Genomic DNA, 15891 nt, shown 5'->3' on the forward strand with positions numbered 1-15891 from the left:
CTCTATAAAAATATATACATATGCATTAAAAAGAAAGACCAGGAGAAATGTAGCAAACCAGTATTAACAATGGTTATTGGTGGGTAACAAGATTACAGATCATTTCATTTCATGCACTTTCATTTCTATACTATTCGGTTTTCTACAATGAGTCTATATTACTTTTGCAATTAGAAAAAGGTTAAAAATAAATATATACATACATAATCATGAACTAGTTGCTCTGGATAATGGCAGAAGTAAAATAGAATAAAGAACTATGTGGGAGGTGCCCAGTGTTTGGAGAAGAAAATAATCAGAGAACCTGCTGGGAACAATACGTGTTGCTTTTGATGTCTATATCAGACATACAAGATACAGGCAAACAAAGCCAGTTTGTTTGGGAAGTGACTATGAGCTTCCAGGTAATGCAGGAATTTGGGGAGATTGGGAGCAAATGAATAACTGTGAAGAGGGCAAGCTATATGCTCCATGGACCACACCATCTACCTCACCATCTCTCACTCTCTTCGAGTCATGTGGACTTCCTTGCTGTTCCTGAACACTGCCAGACATCAGTTTCTGCCTCAGGACCCTTGCACCAGTGCTGTTTCCTCTGCTTCAAAAGTCTCCTCCTTCTCTCACCTCCTTCAAGTCTTTGACCAAATGGGACTTTCTTGTTGAGATCTGTAATCCTCTGTCACTCTGCTCCAATAGGTTGTATGCTCCATAAGGACAGGAGGTCCTTGGTCTGTTGTATTAGCTGCATTCCCAGTGTCTACAAAAGTATCTGGGATATTGTAGGTGACCAATAGGTATTTGTTGAATAAATAAATGGTTATTGGTATTACTCTTAATTAAGTGCTTTCTGAAAGTTTAGATGTGTAAACATTGCCCACTAAGAACAAGGAGTCACTAAGAGTAGAAGACAGCTCATGGACCCTCCTCGATGCTTCTTCCTGCCAGGCTGTTTAAACACATCCCTCCAGGAGGATCTCAGTTGAGACATTCAGCCAGTTACAAACTCAACCAATGATTCTTCCAGCACACATTTCTCCATCTGGTCTACAGGGCACAGGGATCCCTTTAGGAACCGATAGACTATTAGAGTCTAGAGAGTGGCTCCCACATTTTCTATGCCTGGCTAGTCTACTAAATGAAATAAAATTATTCTGCTATGACTCATTCTTAGTGACCAAGAAAATGTGAGATGCTTAATTTGATCTGTTGGTCTCAAAGTACAAGAAAGTGGTGATCAGCTCAGTGTAAGGACTCACTTTCTAAGAAGCAGAGCTGTACAAAGTGTAATGCACTGCAGGGGTTGTAGTGAGTGTCCTGTCACTAGGGGTATTCAAGTGGAGGCTGGATGATGACATGGTGAGGATACTATAGGACAGGTGGTTGGGCTAGAAGTAGGTTGAACCTGAAGGCCTCTTCCAATTGGGTCTTTTTTTTTTTTAATCATTTATTTTCTTTTCCATTATAGTTTAACACAGGATATTAAATAGAGTTCCCTGTGCTATACACAAGAACTTTGCTGTTTATCCATTCTATATATAGTAGTTTGCATCTGCTAGTCACAGACTCACAACACACCCCTCCCCAGCCCTCCCTCCCCCTTGGCAACCATAACTCTGTTCTCTATATCTGTGAGTTTGTTTCTGTAGATAAGGTCATTTGTGTCATATTTCAGATTCCACATATAATTGCTATCATATGGTATATATCTTTCCATTTCTGACTTACTTCACTTAGTATGATAATCTCTAGGTCCATCCATCTTGCTGTAAGTGGCATTATTTCATTCTTTCTTATGGCTGAGAAATATTCCATCGTATACACGCACCACATCTTCCTTATCCATTCATCTGTTGATGGACAGTTAGGTTGTTTCAACATCTTGGCTATTGTGGATACATGAACATAGGGGTGCATGTATCTTTTAAAATTATAGTTGTGTTTGGATATATGCCCAGGAGTGGGATTGCTAGATCATACGGCAATTCTATTTTACCAACCAAGAGTCTTTGATTCATGCACACAAGTCTCACGTTGTAGACTGTAGGAAGTGGCACGTTGCAGAATGTAAGTGGCACATTACAAATGGCAGGACGATACTGGGGCTCAGCAGGCTAATGAAAAGCCATCCAGGAAACTCAAAGACTGATCTCTTCTATTTCATCTACTGTATGATGTGCCTGTGTGCTCAGTTGCGTCCGATTCTGTGATCCCGTGGACTGTATTCTGCCAGACTCCCAGGAAGATTCCACGTGGCATGGAGCAACTCAGCCTGTGGGCCACAACTATTGAGCCTCTGCTCTAGAGCCCGGGAGCCACAACTACTAAAGCCTGCAGGCCTAGAGCCTCTGCTCTGCAACAAGAGAAGCCACTGCGATGAGAAGCCCTCGTACCACAACTGGAGAGGAACTCCCGCTGTCTGCAACTAGAGAAAAGTCCACGCAGCAATGAAGACCCAGCACAGGGTCTTCTACATAAATATTTATGTATTTTAAAACACATAAATATTTTTTAAAAAGTGATTGCCAGGGGCAAGGGGTAGGGAAAGTGGAGGAGGGGCAAATTACTGTTTAATGGACAGAGTTTCAGTTTAGGGAGATGAAAAGTTCTGGAGCTGGTTGTACAACAACATGAAGGCATTTGACGGCACTGAACTGCACACTTAAAAATGGTTACAATGATAAAGCTCATATTATGCATATTTTACCACAATAAAAAAAAGTCTTGCCAATATTTTGCAAATTGACGGCACCTGCATATTTATAGCCTTCTCCCGTCTAGAAAATATTCGGATAGATTTGTATGGGATGCTTTAGGGTAAGGAACTGATATAAAAGGTGGTGTTTTTTTGAATGCTACTTGAACATAAAGCTCTATTATGTACAGTCTGGCTTCATCATAAATTAATCATGCTTGATATATTATTAGATTGACTAGTCTACTTTTTTAGATAATAATTGTATACTTACTAATTGGATTAGCTTTCAAATATATTTCTGATTAAAAATAGAGACTCAAAATTAAAGAACTAAGTTTTTCTTTTATTTCATCTTTTGCAAGTTAATGAGGAATGGAAAGAGATTGTTTTAAATCTCTCAACATCAGAGCAGCGGCCAGGCTCTGGCTTGGCTGGACGCCACCATGACCCCTCACGAATCACTAACAGGACCCCTGCCTTGATATCTGAGCTCCCACCTCCATCCTGTGTGTGTGTCCTCTTAACCGTTCCTGTTTCTCAGCTTGCATTCCTGTTTTTGTCACAGATCTGGAACATTCCCAAGTATCTCGGTTCTTACAACCAAACTGCCTATCACCCATGCTCACAGCCCCCCGAGTCCTTTGGCGGCCTCTGCTTTCGTGGCAGTCCCCTCCCCAGGTCGGGCTTCCTGCCCTGCCCCAAGCACAGCAAGAAGGGGATCCTTCTAGGGCACACATCTACCACAGGCTGACTGCCTAGCTACTCTTCTTGGCCCACACACGCGGGTGGTCCCCTTCTGGGTCTTGACTCCAACAAGGCTGAGAGACAGCTGACCTGCCGACCTCCGCGCCTAGCCGGTGAGACCTCCCAGCCGGACAGTCCCTGCCACCCCTTCCCACCACCCCTGACTTTCAGCTGAACGCCTCTCCCAGGCCCCCTGCGCTGCGCTGTCTACTTCTATCTAGGGCCTCCTTGTTTCTGCTTCCCTGGGGCTTGTCATTCTCCACGTCCTGGGAGATTCTGGGCTACGGGGCATGCTGATGGTGAGGCTCTGGGGCCAGGGGCTGGGGTGAGGTCAAGCGAGCCTGGCCCGGGAAGGCGTTCTGTAGGGGCAGGAAGGAGACTGGATGGCATCCATGCCTTCCTCCAGGCCTCATCCCAGGGTGGCAGCAGCGTCCCCACCTCTTCTAATCCAACTGGCCTCCTCCTTCCCTTAACTTCTGCCGAGAGTCTTGTCTGCGTCACCCTGGGAGCTTTCAGTCATGTAACACCTTGCCGGTGACTGAGCTGCTCCACCCGGCTTGTGTTTCCAACCAACCTCCAGTGGAAGGCTTGAATTTTGAATTTTTTATGCCCTATTAAACTCAGCCCAGGCATGTGGTATGTGCTCAGTTCAGTTCAGTCGATCAGTTGTGTCTGACTCTTTGCAACTCCATGGACTGCAGCACGCCAGGCCTCCCTGTCCATCACCAACTCCCAGAGCCTGCTCAAACTCATGTCCATCGAGTTGGTGATGCCATCCAACCATCTCATCCTCTGTCATCCCCTTCTCCTTCTGCCTTCAATCTTTCCCAGCATCAGGGTTTTTTCCAATGAGACGATTCTTTGAATCAGGTGGCCAAAGTACTGGAGTTTCAGCTTCAGCATCAGTCCTTCCAATGAATATTCAAGTATATGCTCAGTAAGTTCCGATTTAAAGCCTTTGAAGCCAGTGTCATGCCTTAAAAGAATTGCTTGGCACTAGGCCATGAGCCAAATGGTTTAGATGAATGCTCTCATTTAGTCTTCAAGACAACACTATGAAATAGGCGGTAATACTTCCCCTACATCAGTTGAGGCAACTGAGGCATCAGTGACTTACCCAAGATCACCCAGCAAAAACAGATGATCTGGGGTTGGAAGTGTCCTTGGTGCCAATGGCCTCCACTTTGATGGACAGAACTGACTCATCAGCCCAGCAACCACAACTCCCTGAATGCCACCTTGGCCTAGGCTGCTGGCTTATAGCTTCACAAAGGAAGGGAGACTAGGGACAGCCCAGTCCATTCACACAGTCATTGATTCTTTCAATAAGCAACTGTAAGCCAGTCAGGTGCCAGGCGTGGCACTGAGTCTGTCTGGCTGATATTTTTGCACATCTTACCTCCTCCCAGCCACCTCCACCTCACTCTTCTTCACGTGGTGAAGGGTGGCTTTGCCTTCAAGACTCAGCCAAGATATCTTCTCTAGGAAGGACCTGGCCTTCTTCATTGCTGCTGGCATGTGGTTTGGGCTCCAGAAATCCATGCTTTGACTTCCTGTGTCCCTTATAGTTCCATCCTCCACCCCTGACGCCAGCTCTGATGTTTGTTTGAGATGTAGGGATTGAAGAGCCCCCAGTCTTCCCAGGTGGCTCAGTGGTAGAGAATCAACCTGCTAATGCAGGAGACTCAGGTTCGATTCCTGGGTCAGGAAGAGCCCCTAAAGACGAAAATGGCAACCCACTCCAGAGGAGTGGAGCTTGGCAGGCTACAGTCCACAGGGCTGCAAAAGAGTCGGACACGACTGACAGACTGAGCACATGACAAGCAGAGGGACTGAAGAGCAAGGTGATGTTTCAGGAGTTTGGGAGGATGCTTTTTAAAACTATGCAGGCACATCCTGCTTTACATAATACATGTTTTTAGAAAGGTTGTGTGTACGTGACCTTTTTATGAATTGAAATCTTGTTTTCCAATTGATGTATGCTTCAGAGGTGACATTCTAAATTGCTGTTAAACTTCACTCTTTTAAAATGCTGGGTCCTAGTACTTTAAAAACAAACTTCTCTCAAGTGAACTTTCCTATAGCATGATGATTATCCACATACAATCCCTTGAATGTTCTGACATAGCTTCACATTAAAAAAAAATGCTTTTGGAATCCTTTGGCAAAATGAGCGACAACCCTCAGTTTATAAATTGGTCACATGTGGGGAGGTCAAATTAATTGTGATGTGGATGTGTATGCTTGCGTGCTCAGTCGCTTCAGTTGTCTCCGACGCTGCAATCCCATGGATTGTAGCCCACCAGGCTCCTCTGTCCATGGGGATTCTCCAGGCAAGAGTACTGGAGTGGGTTGCCAAGGTCTTCTCCAGGGGATATTCCCACCCCAGGGATTGAGCCTGTGTCTCCTGCATTGCAGGCAGATTCTCTACCACTGAGCCACTGGGGAAGCCCTGTGGATGTGTATAGTTAGAATCAAATAGAACGAAATAGCTTAAACAAAGACTGAGCAGTTTCACTGCAAAATGCCCTCCACCTACCCCTCCCCCACCCAGGGGCAACCACAGTTAACTCCTTCTGGCTCCGAGATTTTCCTTTACTTGTGTGAAGTCCGAGCTGAAGCCCACAAGCCACAAAGCCTCAGTGAAAGAATTTCTTAAGACCTGTTAATACCGGTGGGCACAGCCAGGCTGAGCCAGCATGAAGTAATACAATCTGATCGCCAGCATCCTCTGCAAATGCCGGAGGAGCGCTCCCACACGTGGCCTCTGATAATAGATACATACCATTGTCAGATGCTGGGAAGGGTGACATTGAGCTCAAGTGGGCTGTGGTCTTAGGACAAGTTAAGAAAGGCTTGACGGGTGACATTGAGCTCAAGTGGGCTGTGGTCTTAGGACAAGTTAAGAAAGGCTTGACAGAGGAGGAACAGGGGCAGAAGGCGTAAGGTCCCCCAACTCCAGCACATAATCCTATGCTACTCTTTGCTTGGAAGATTTCCACGGCTGGGGTGCCTAGCAATAGCAATAAAAAATGTGCATGTAACTTACTTGCACATGTTTTCTTATCTGGGTTCAGAGCAAATCCTTTTGGGCACCGGCAAAGGTAGGAGCCGTCAGCATTTACACACTCGTGTTCACATCCGTGGTTTTCTGAGGCGCAGTAGTCCACAGCTGTAAAGATGAAAACACAAGAGTTTAAGTAGAAACACAAACAGAGGTAAAGGGCATAGTAGATTGGAAGCACACCTACAACAAATATAAGCAAAGATTAATACCGTTGCCCCCAAAAGAGGATGGATAAATAAATATGAAACCAAAACTTTCCTCTTGAGAAAAAAATCAGGAGTCAGGATCAGACAATTCATACCAGAAAGTACTAAAGAACATAAGAACAATTGAAAGCACGGAGTCCTAACCACTGGACTGCCAGGGAATTCCCTGCTGCTGCTGCTAAGTCTCTTCAGTCGTGTCCGACTCTGTGCAACCCCATAGACGGCAGCCCACCAGGATCCGCCGTCCCTGCGATTCTCCAGGCAAGAACACTGGAGTGGGGCGCCACTGCCTTCTCCTAGGGAATTCCCTAACAATTGTATTTAAAAGTTAAAGAAATGCAAATCAAAACAATCACAAGGCAAACTTAGTAAACTGCAAAATTAAAGACAAGATAAAATCCAGTGGTGGCAAGGCAGCAGGGAAACAAAGTCAGACTTATTTAAAGTGGGTGGCATTATAAACCGATAAAAACTCTTCTGGAAGGACATTTGACAATATTCACTCTGGAACTGTGACCCCAAAACATAATTGAAAAAAGGGGTAAATTAATTATATGAAATAAGCTATTTATAACAGTATCATTCACAAGTGACTAAAAAATTCTGGAAAATAAGATGAACACTTAATAAGGATAAATGGTTTAGTAGCTCATGAGAAAATACACCGGCCTCTTCTCTCATTAATCCTACAAACATTCACCGTCTACCTACTCTGGGCCCCACCCTATTTTAGGTGCTGAAGATGGAACAAATAACAAAACAGATGAAAACTCCAGTCCTTGAGAAGCTTACATTTGGATGCTGGTGGTAGATAAAAAAGAAAATAAGTAAGTAAAGAACATAGCCTCTGAGAAGGTAGAGAGTGTTTTGGAGAAAAGTAAAATGGTGAAAAGGAAAAGAGACTGTCGGCGGGGCGAGAGAAAGGGTGTGATGTAACAGCAGTGGTGAGGAAAGGCCCACCAGGAAGGCGACAGTTGGCAGAGCCCGGAGGATAACTGGGAGGGAGCACCAACTGGGAGGGAGCACTAACTGGGAGGGAGCACCAACTGGGAGGGAGCACCCCCGGCAAAGGGAAGGACAGCAGAGGCAGAGGCCCAGAGATGGAAATATGCCTGTGAGCTGGAGAATCAGCGAGGAGGCCAGCGTCACTGGAGAGAGAGTGCAGGTCAGGAGGGACCGTGGGGCCATTGCCAGGACTTTGGCTTTTACTCTGAGTGGGCAGGCGGTAAACCCCCCAGGGGGAGGGTTTTGAACAAAGAAATCGAGAAGAGACCATAGAATCAGATGGGACTAGAACACCAGCTTCCCTGGTAGTCCAGTGGTTAAGAATTTACCTTCCAGTGCAGGGGAGCTAAGTCACTTCAGTCGTGTCTGACTCTTTGTGACTCTACAGACTGTAGTCCGCCAGGCCCCTCTGTCCATAGGATTCTGGACCAGATTCAGGCAAGAATACAGAAGTGGGCTGCCATGCCCTCCTCCAGGGGAATCTTCCCAACTCAGGGATTGAACCCACATCTCTTACATCCCCTGCATTGGTAGGCAGGTTCTTTACCACTAGCGCCACCTGGGAAGTCCAAGATCCCACATGCCACAGGGTGACTAAGCCCACACACTGCAACAAAGACCTAGCACAGCCAGAAGAAAACACAGAAGGAAAACCAGTTAGGTGGTTACTATAATAACCCCTGTGAGGAAAGGGTGGGAGAGACTTAAGCCGGCACAGCGTGGGAAGGAGGCGGGGAGGAGAGAAAGGCGCGGCGCTCTGGGTGCTTCTCGTGGACTTGCATGTCCCCACTCTTGGTGGAGTCCTGAGCCCGGGTACCTGTGAATGTGATCTTATTTGGAAACTGGTGTCTCTGCAAATACAATCAAGTTAAGATGAGGTCATCCGTCTGGGGCCTAATCCAGGGTGAGTGAGTGAAAGTCGCTCAGTCGTGTCCGACTCTTTGCGACCTCATGGACTATACAGTCCATGGAATTCTCCAGGCCAGAATACTGGAGTGGGTCGCCTTTTCCTTCTCCAAATTCAGGGTGACTGGTGTCCTTATAGGAAGAGAAGAACGCCGCACGAAGACAGACGAGAGCAAGCAGCCGCGGCTCAGGAGTGCCGAGGACCAACAGCCACCGTCAGCAGCAAGAAGGGACTCTCCCTCACGGGTTTCCCAGGGCTCACGGCCCTGCCAGCACTTTGTCAGACTTCTGCCTCCCAGAGCTAGGAGACAATGCAGTTCCATGGTTACCAGTCACCTGGTTTGTGGTTCTCTGTTCTGGCAACCCTAGGGGACAGTACACCAGGTTGAAAGGGGGCCAGTCAGATTCCTTTCAGATTAGAGGTGAAGGGAGAAAGAGAGGGATTCAGGCTGACTCGGGGATGAGGAAGGTGCAAGTGGGGTGGGTTTTGTAGGGCATACTCAGGAGTTCCATTTGAGGCAGTAGGTAGTTATTAGTAGCATAACATAACTGTAAATAGGAGAACAAAATTTGGTGAAAAAAGTAGATTTGAAAATTGTATATTTACAGTGATTAGATCCACTTTCAATAGAGCTCTAAGGCAAAATCTGAAAATTAAAAATAAAAATGCTTTGCTTCCTGTGTTAAGGTGGTAGGATTATGGATTTTTTTTTTCCTTAAAAATGTTTCCCTCTAAATAACGATTTAGGCTATCTGAATACCGAAAAATTTGTAAATAGTAACAAGGAAATCGAATCTTCAAATTAACGCACATGTACAGTTTTAAAAAGCAAAACCAGGCATTGAGAAAATAATGACATACAAACACAGTAATCAAAAGGCACAAAGGGAAAAGCTAAAGATTTTTAAAGGCTGGTAACATGTGTTGAGTTTATTCTTTTGCTCCCAGGCTTCATTAAGTTTCTGCTAAGGTGTTGTTTTCTCTAATGTCCCTCCCTACAGAGTTCTAATAAAGCCTGATACTTGTGGTTTTAACACACAAGCCGTTTTGGTGGGAACAGTGCATCCACACAGTCTCAGGATCTGAATGTCATGGACGTCAGCCAGCTGCTGGACTTGAGTCACAATATAAACATTGAGCTAGCACCAGATCTTTCTAAAAGTTAATGTATCAGCTTTTAAGAACTAATGTATCATTAAATGAATAGCTGGGGACACTCAGGGCACAGAGGTCAAGGACATCAAGCCCTGGCACGTGCCCCAGGCTGCAAGTCATAGGACGGTCTTGCTGTAGCCCACACTAGCCTGTATTAGCAGGAGACACTCTCACCTCCTCACCCTGAGCCTGAACTGCTGTCGTGAAAATCTCCTAACCCTGGATATGGTTGTCTGCTGTCTGCTGGGCCCACTTTGGGTCACCCACTTGTTAGTAATTGGGTGATAGTAATGAGTGTAATCGGAGAAGGCAATGGCAACCCACTCCAGTGTTCTCGCCTGGAAAATCCCATGGACAGGGGTGCCTGGTGGGCTGCCGTCTATGGGGTCGCACGGAGTCGGACACGACTGAAGCAACTTAGCAGCAGCAGCAGCAGCAGTAATGAGTGTAATTGCATTCATCTCCCACGCTAGTCAGGTCATGCTTAAAATGCTAGGCTTCAGCATTATGTGAACCGAGAACTTCTAGATATCCAAGCTGGGTTTGGAAAAGGAAGATGAACCAGAGATCCAACTGCCAACATTCACTGGATTATAGAGAAAGCAAGGGAATTTCAGAAAAACATCTATCTCTGTTTCATCAACTACACTAAAGCCTTTGACTATGAGGTTCATGACAAACTGTGGGAAGCTCTTAGAGAGACGGGAAAACCAGACCATCTTACCTGTCTCCTGAGAAACCTGTATGCGGGTCAAGGAGCGACAGTTAGAACCCTGTATGGAACAACTGACTGGTTCAGGATTGAGAAAGGTGTACGATCGGGCTGTCTGCTGTCACCCTGTTAGTTTAACCTATATGCTGAGCACATCATGAGAAATGCTGGGCTGGATGAGTTACAAGCTGGAATCAAAACAGGCAGGGAAAAAAAAAAAAAAAAAAACAACCACAGATATGCGATGATACCACTCTAATGGCAGAAAGTGAAGAGGAACTAAAGTGCCTCTTAATGAGGATGAAGGAGGAGAGTGAAAGAGCCAGCTTAAGACTAAATATTTTTTAAAAACTAAGATCATGGCATCTGGCCCCATTACTTCATGGCAAATAGAAGGGGAAAAGGTGGAAGTAGTGACAGATTTCCTCTTCTTGGGCTCTAAAGTCACTGCGATGGTAATTGCAGCCATGAAATCAGAAGACGATTACTTCTCGGCAGGAAACCTAGACAGTGTGTTGAAAAGCAGAGACATTACTCTGCTGACAAAGGTCAGTATAGTCAAGGCTATGGTCTTCCCAGTGGTCACATACAGTTGTGAGAGCTGGACCATAAAGAAGGCAGAACGCCAAAGAACTGATGTCTTCGAACTGTGGTGCTGGAGAAGACTCCTGAGAGTCTCTTGGACAGCAGGGAGATCAACCAGCCAATCTTAAGGGAAATCAACACTGAATATTCACTAGAAGGACTGGGGCTGAAGCTGAAGCTCCAGAATTTTGCTCATCTGATATGAACAGACGACTCATTGGAAAAGTCCCTGATGCTGGGAAAGATTGAGGGCAGGAGGAGAAGAGGGCATCAGAGGATGAGATGGCTGGAAGGCATCACCGATGCAAGGAACATGAACTTGGCAAACTTCCGAAGATGGTGAGGGACAGGGAGGCCTGGCGTGCTGCAGTCCATGGGGTCACAAAGAGTCGGACACGACTGGGAGACCGAACAACAACTCCCCACCTCCAACCTCCTCACCCTGAGCCCCAGCTGCTGTCTTGAAAATCTCCCAACCCTGGATACGGCTGTCTGCGGTCAGCTAGCTGGGTCGACTTCAGGTTACCCACTTGTTAGTGTTGCTGCAGTGAAAAGGAAAAAAAAGAGGAATGAGGGTTTTTTTCTTTCCCTTTCCTGAGAACAAAGAAGATAAAAAGAACAGTGAGCCGGCCTGAACACTCCTAGTTTTGTGTGTGTGTGTTTTTTTTTAAACTTTAACTGCTCCTAACTCTGCATGTCTCTAACTAAGTTTGCTTTCCTGCCCCCTAATTCTTCAGGAATTACACACATCACACCTATTTTCCTTTGATTCTAAGCTAAATATATCCTGGATCTGGTGTTTACCTTACAACACCCTTCCCCTTGTAGTTACACGTTGGAAAGAAGGCTGCACAGCCCCCGAACCGCCAGACTCAACCACTGGGCTACTGATGCCAGTCTTCAAAACAATACAGAGGAAGAAATCGAGATCCTATCACCTAGGTTCCTCACTACTGACTCCTGACTGCGAGCCCTCATCTTATAAGGGGCCCTAGATTCTTCATGGAGGTGGGGCACAGTTCCTGAGGGATCAGCCGGCTGTGTCCCCCTCTCTGCTAGCTTAAACCCACCTTTCTATTTCCTCCAAATTCTGTCTCTGGAATTGTTTATTTGGCTTCGGTGGGTAGAGAAAGCCAAGATTTCGCCAGCAAGAGTGTCCCTTCCACAGAAAGAGCTGCTGATCTATCTGACGTCCGTGTTCCAGGCCACTGACAGTACCACAGTGATGAGTGGGCAGGTCACTGTACCCAAAAGCCTAAAACTCGGACACTACCCCTCTCTGGAATTTCTGAGCCCAGTCATCTCTGTTCTTCAGAGAGACACTTGGGTGTGCTGGCCCCATATTAGACTGGGGAGAGACCAGAAGCTTTGCTTGGGCCTAAAGTCTAAGCCACATACTCCAATCTCACCTTCTTTTCCCCAAGAATGTTCTAGAACAGGGTATCCAATATTGAATCAGGTGTTAATAAAGTTGCACAGAAGAAGCTCTTTTAATTGACCACCACTTAACCAACTTCTGATTAATCATTGCTTTTCATTCCCTCTGAAAAATATGGGACCTGATGCCCAGAACATGCTAAATGCTCAAGGCTATTGGAATAGCTGTGTTTTCAAATACCTGTGCACATCTCTCGTTGGCTGGGCTGCATGCTTATAAAGCAGCCTCGGAGGAATACATGCCCCAGAGCACCTGGGTACTTTTCCTATTGAGTCGCTGCACGCTTATTCAGTTCTCGAAATGTGGTAGTGACCTAGCTGCAACAATCCTCCCTTGAGAACTTGTTGTTTTTCAGTCGCTCAGTTGTGTCTGACTCTTTGTGACCCCATGGACTGCAGCACATCAGGGATCCCTGTCCTTCACCATCTCCCAGAGCTCACTCAAACTCATGTTCATTGAGTCAGTGATGTCATCCAACCATCTCATCCTCTGTGATCCCCTTCTCCTCCTGCCCTCAGTCTTTCCCAGCATCAGGGTCTTTTACGATGAGTTGGCTCTTTACATGAGGTGGCCAAAGTATTGGAGCTTCAGCTTCAGCATCAGTCCTTCCAAAGAATAATCAGGGTTGATTTCCTTTGTGATTGACTGGTTGGATCTCCTTGCAGTCCAAGGGACTCTCAAGAGTCTTCAGCACCACAGTGCGAAAGCATCAATTCTTCAGCACTCAGCCTTCTTTATGGTCCAACTCTCACATCCATATATATCTACCAGAAAAACCATAGCTTTGACTATATGGGCTTTTGGCGGCAAAGTGATACCTCTGCTTTTTATTATGCTGTCTAGATTTGTCATAGCTTTTCTTCCAAGGAGCAAGTGTCTTTTAATTTTATGGCTGTAGTCACCATCCACAGTGATTTTGGAGTTCAAGAAAATAAAATCTGTCAGCGTTTCTACTTTTTGCCCATCCATTTGCCATGAAGTGATGGGATTTATTTCATGGCACATGGGATTAAGTGCCATGATCTTAGTTTTTTGAAAGTTGAGTTTTAAGCCAGCTTTTCCACTTTCCTCTTTCACCTTCATCAAGACACTCTTTAGTTCCTCTTAACTTTCTGCCTCTAAAGTGGTATCATCTGTATATCTGAGGTTGTCGATATTTCTCCCGGCAATCTTGATTCCAGCTTGTGAGTCATCCAGCCCAGCATTTTGCATGATGTACTCTGCATTTAAGTTAACTAAGCAAGTGACAATATACAGCCTTGATGTAGTCCTTTCCCAATTTTGAATCAATCTGTTTTTCCATGTCCAGTTCCAACTGTTGATTCTTGTCCTGCATATAGGTTTCTCAGGAGACAGATAAGATGGTCTGGTATTGCCATCTCTTTAAGAATATTCCGCAGTTTGCTGTGTTCCACACAAAGACTTTAGCGTAGTCAATGAAGCAGAAGAAATATTTGGAATTCCCTTGCTTTTTCTATAATCCAGTGGATGTTGGCAATTTGATCTCTGGTTCCTCTGCCTTTTCTAAATCCAACTTGTACATCTGGAAGTTCTCAGTTCATGTACTGCTGAAGCCTGGCTTGAAGGATTTTGAGCATAATCTAACTGGCATGTGAAATGAGTGCAATTGTATGGTAATTTGAACACTCTTTGGCATTGCCTTTCTTTGGGATTGGAATGAAAACTGACCTTTTCCAGTCCTGTGGCCACTGCCCAGAACTTGTTAGGAATGCAAATTCTCAGGCTCCACTCCAGACATACTATATCAGAAACTCTGTGTATGGGGCCCAGGAATATATGCTTTAGTAAGTTCTCTAGGTGACACTGATGCATGTCAAAATTTTAAAATCATTGTTAAAGTGAGTCAAAGTTATTTTTATTTCCAAACCTCTATGTGCTATTTGTACACCTTTTTGTAATTAATTGAAATACTATAAAAACTAATTAAATATATAAGCAAGCACTAAAACAGATCGAATTTTTTAAAAATAAAAACCAAGTGCAGAGCTTTTGGCACTTAAATGCAACTTGCTAACTAAAATTGCTCTAGAACCAGGCATAGATGAAACATGTAAAAGACTAGGGAAATTTTCATAAAAATTTTACAGATTCTGCCCTTAGACTGCTTTATAGAAGTCTTCAAATTCTTGCTCCAATTTAAAGAAATCAAAGTTGAAAATGATAGACAACATATTATGGGTATGTTTATGCAAGAAAGATGTTTTTAAATCATATTTTTAAAATGAACTTAAAATTAGTAATTTTTGGAAGTTTTATTAAAAGCATATTTATGTGTTCTGAAGAAAATGTAAACACTTCAGGTAGGTTTGGATATGCACTTTTCATGATTCTGCTCTTTAGCTGATCTCACAGGACAAGAAGGTTTCTCCTGGACTCTGATTTTCCTGCTGGTTTTGCTTTTCATGTGCATAGCTCTCTGGGGGAACCAAAGGGGAGAGGAGAGACTGGCAAGGCAGGATTCAAGCATTCCTGGGTCCAAGATCCTGGCCTGCAAAACCTAAAGGTGTCAAAATCCCACTTTGATTTGAAGGCCACCTACTGGCTCTCCGCCAGGCCTCTGAGGACAGCAGATGAGGCCATTGTGAGACGTGGAGGAGCTCATGTGAACCAAAAGCTTCCTAAGGCTGAGAGAGTTCCAGTCCATTCAATGCTGTCATCCTTCGCTGCATGTTTTAGGTTCTTTGCACAATTTCCTTAGATGCAAAACTGTACTTATAAAAAGACGCCAAGTTTAGGGGGAGGATGTATGGAGGTGATCGGTGTGTGTAACTCAAGAGATCCTCTGTTGTTCCAAGTCCTCTCCTACTTCAACAAAATCCTTCCTTGGTCATTCTGCCTGAGACAAGCAAAAAGAGTAAGTCTCTGGCTGCAGTTCTTTGCCCTGCTGGATCACAGAGTGCCAAGATCTCGGGGTTGGAAGCCAGTCTTGCTGTGTTCAATCTCTGCCTAACATGCGAGAAAGTGCTCAGCTGTTTCCAAGGATGAACCATATTTGGTGCAAGGTTCAAGAAAATTAGAGATATCAAGGGACCATTTCATGCAAAGATGGGGTTGATAAAGGACAGAAATGGTATGGACCTAACAGAAGCAGAAGATATTAAGAAGAGGTGGCAAGAATACACAGAAGAACTGTACAAAAAAGATCTTCACGACCCAAATGATCACGATGGTGTGATCACTGACCTAGAGCCAGACATCCTGGAATGTGAAGTCAAGTGTGCCTTAGAAAGCATCACTACGAACAAAGCTAGTGGAGGTGATGGAATTCCATTTGAGCTATTTCAAATCTTGGAAGACGATGCTGTGAAAGTGCTGCACTCAATATGGCAGCAAATCTGGAAAACTCAGCAGTGGCC

At 45.0% G+C, this 15891-nt stretch overlaps 1 protein-coding gene across 2 annotated transcripts in view; it reads right to left on the reverse strand.

Annotated features, from left to right (window-relative positions):
* MATN2 (matrilin 2) overlaps positions 1-15891 on the reverse strand; it is a 173001-nt gene that overhangs the window by 51643 nt on the left and 105467 nt on the right. For both annotated transcript variants that reach the window (XM_070802859.1, XM_019973906.2), the window contains exon 6: positions 6489-6611. In XM_070802859.1, coding sequence (XP_070658960.1) covers positions 6489-6611 — 123 coding nt within the window. The remainder of the gene's footprint in view (positions 1-6488; positions 6612-15891) is intronic.

Source organism: Bos indicus, chromosome 14 (genome assembly GCF_029378745.1).
Source record: "Bos indicus isolate NIAB-ARS_2022 breed Sahiwal x Tharparkar chromosome 14, NIAB-ARS_B.indTharparkar_mat_pri_1.0, whole genome shotgun sequence".
NCBI lineage: Eukaryota > Metazoa > Chordata > Mammalia > Artiodactyla > Bovidae > Bos > Bos indicus.